The 1,364-nt window shown below is 14.9% G+C and overlaps 2 protein-coding genes across 2 annotated transcripts in view; one reads left to right on the top strand and one right to left on the bottom strand.

Moving 5' to 3' along the window:
* The window catches only part of LOC102679606 (golgin subfamily A member 2-like), a 5,229-nt gene extending 4,524 nt beyond the window's left edge, over window positions 1-705 (bottom strand). Inside the window, exons 1-2 of the mRNA XM_006608562.2 lie at window positions 481-705; window positions 54-140 (exon numbers count right to left, since the gene is read on the bottom strand). Of these exons, the coding sequence (XP_006608625.1) occupies window positions 54-140; window positions 481-525 (132 nt within the window). The 5' untranslated portion in view covers window positions 526-705. The remainder of the gene's footprint in view (window positions 1-53; window positions 141-480) is intronic.
* Window positions 706-1,050: 345 nt separating this feature from the next.
* The window catches only part of LOC102679477 (probable 26S proteasome non-ATPase regulatory subunit 3), a 3,296-nt gene continuing 2,982 nt past the window's right edge, over window positions 1,051-1,364 (top strand). Inside the window, exon 1 of the mRNA XM_006608561.2 lies at window positions 1,051-1,194. The gene's annotated coding sequence lies outside the window, so the exon portion shown is untranslated. The remainder of the gene's footprint in view (window positions 1,195-1,364) is intronic.

Genomic DNA, 1,364 nt, shown 5'->3' with positions numbered 1-1,364 from the left:
CTAAATTAAAAGTTTTAAATTAAAATAATTAAAATATTATAAATTTAATTCACCTGTGAAGATAATAAATCCAATGTATGTTTTTGTTTTATAGAACCATCTTGATTATTTTGCATTTTACTTAATTGAAATTCTCTGAGCTATATAAAATTAAAAATATTATAAAATATAAGTAATTATAATATTACATATATTAATAATTTGTTAAAATTTATAAAAATATTCTTAAAAATATTCTTTAATGTTTTAAAATATAAATATTATATGCAACATTAATATTTATCTTGGTAACAAATAATATACAAATAATTTGACAGCTAAAATAACCTAAATATATAATTAAAATATTACATTAAAATTAATATTAAATTAAAAATTACAAAGTAATATAATCTTAAATATAAATTTTTATGTAAAAATTAAATACAAAAAAGATATTTATATAATTATCTATTTTTCAAAACGTATATAATGTTATACCTTTCTTTTAGCGGCCAAAAGTTTTTCACTTTTACTTAAATTCATGTTGAAATATGACACGAAAATTAATAAATGAAATTCTTAATTTTGTTTTAGCACAAATATTTACATTAACATAATTAAAAATATTGTACTATATATTATCAAGGTTATCTCATGCCTATTAATTGCTTTTCTATCCATTGATTTAATTATTTACTTAGATGTACAACAGTATAATATCATAAACATTAATAAATTGCGCCATCTATAAAAAAATAAATATTTTATAAAAAATATTAAATATAGATATGAAAATACAGTTTTTTATAAATGTAATAATAAAAATATATTCTTAAGTTATATAAACATATTTTACTATTATATATTTATATCATACTTAAAATACATACATAAAAAGAAAGAAAATATACTATATCTATATTTAAAAAGAAAAAAAGTGAAAGAGAGAAGTGAGAAAAAAAGAGTATTTAATACATAAATTTTTCATTATTAATAATAAAGTTCTAAATTATTTTGATAAAAGAAAGAAAAAAGTTTTTAAAAATAAAAATATTTTATATAATTGTAATAGAAAACCCTAGCTAGAAATTTGAAATTTTTCACTAATAATTTTAGTTAGTAATATAACTGTGAATTGGTACGATGAAAACGTAAAATTGTGTAAAATTTTCCTGAGAATTTTCGACTTTCGTGCAAAAGATTAATATAAAAGTAAAATATTAATATTTTATTTTATATTCATTACTTTTATATAAATTTATACATTATTTCATATAAATTTACATATCATAATATAAATAATAAAATATTAAATATTTATTTAAAGAATATTAAATTAAATTGTAATATATTATTATCAAAAAAGAAATTTGGTTATAAAA

This window comes from Apis dorsata, unplaced genomic scaffold (assembly GCF_000469605.1).
Source record: "Apis dorsata unplaced genomic scaffold, Apis dorsata 1.3 scaffold_40, whole genome shotgun sequence".
In the NCBI taxonomy this organism is placed as follows: domain Eukaryota; kingdom Metazoa; phylum Arthropoda; class Insecta; order Hymenoptera; family Apidae; genus Apis; species Apis dorsata.
This window is presented reverse-complemented; position numbering and strand designations above follow the sequence as displayed.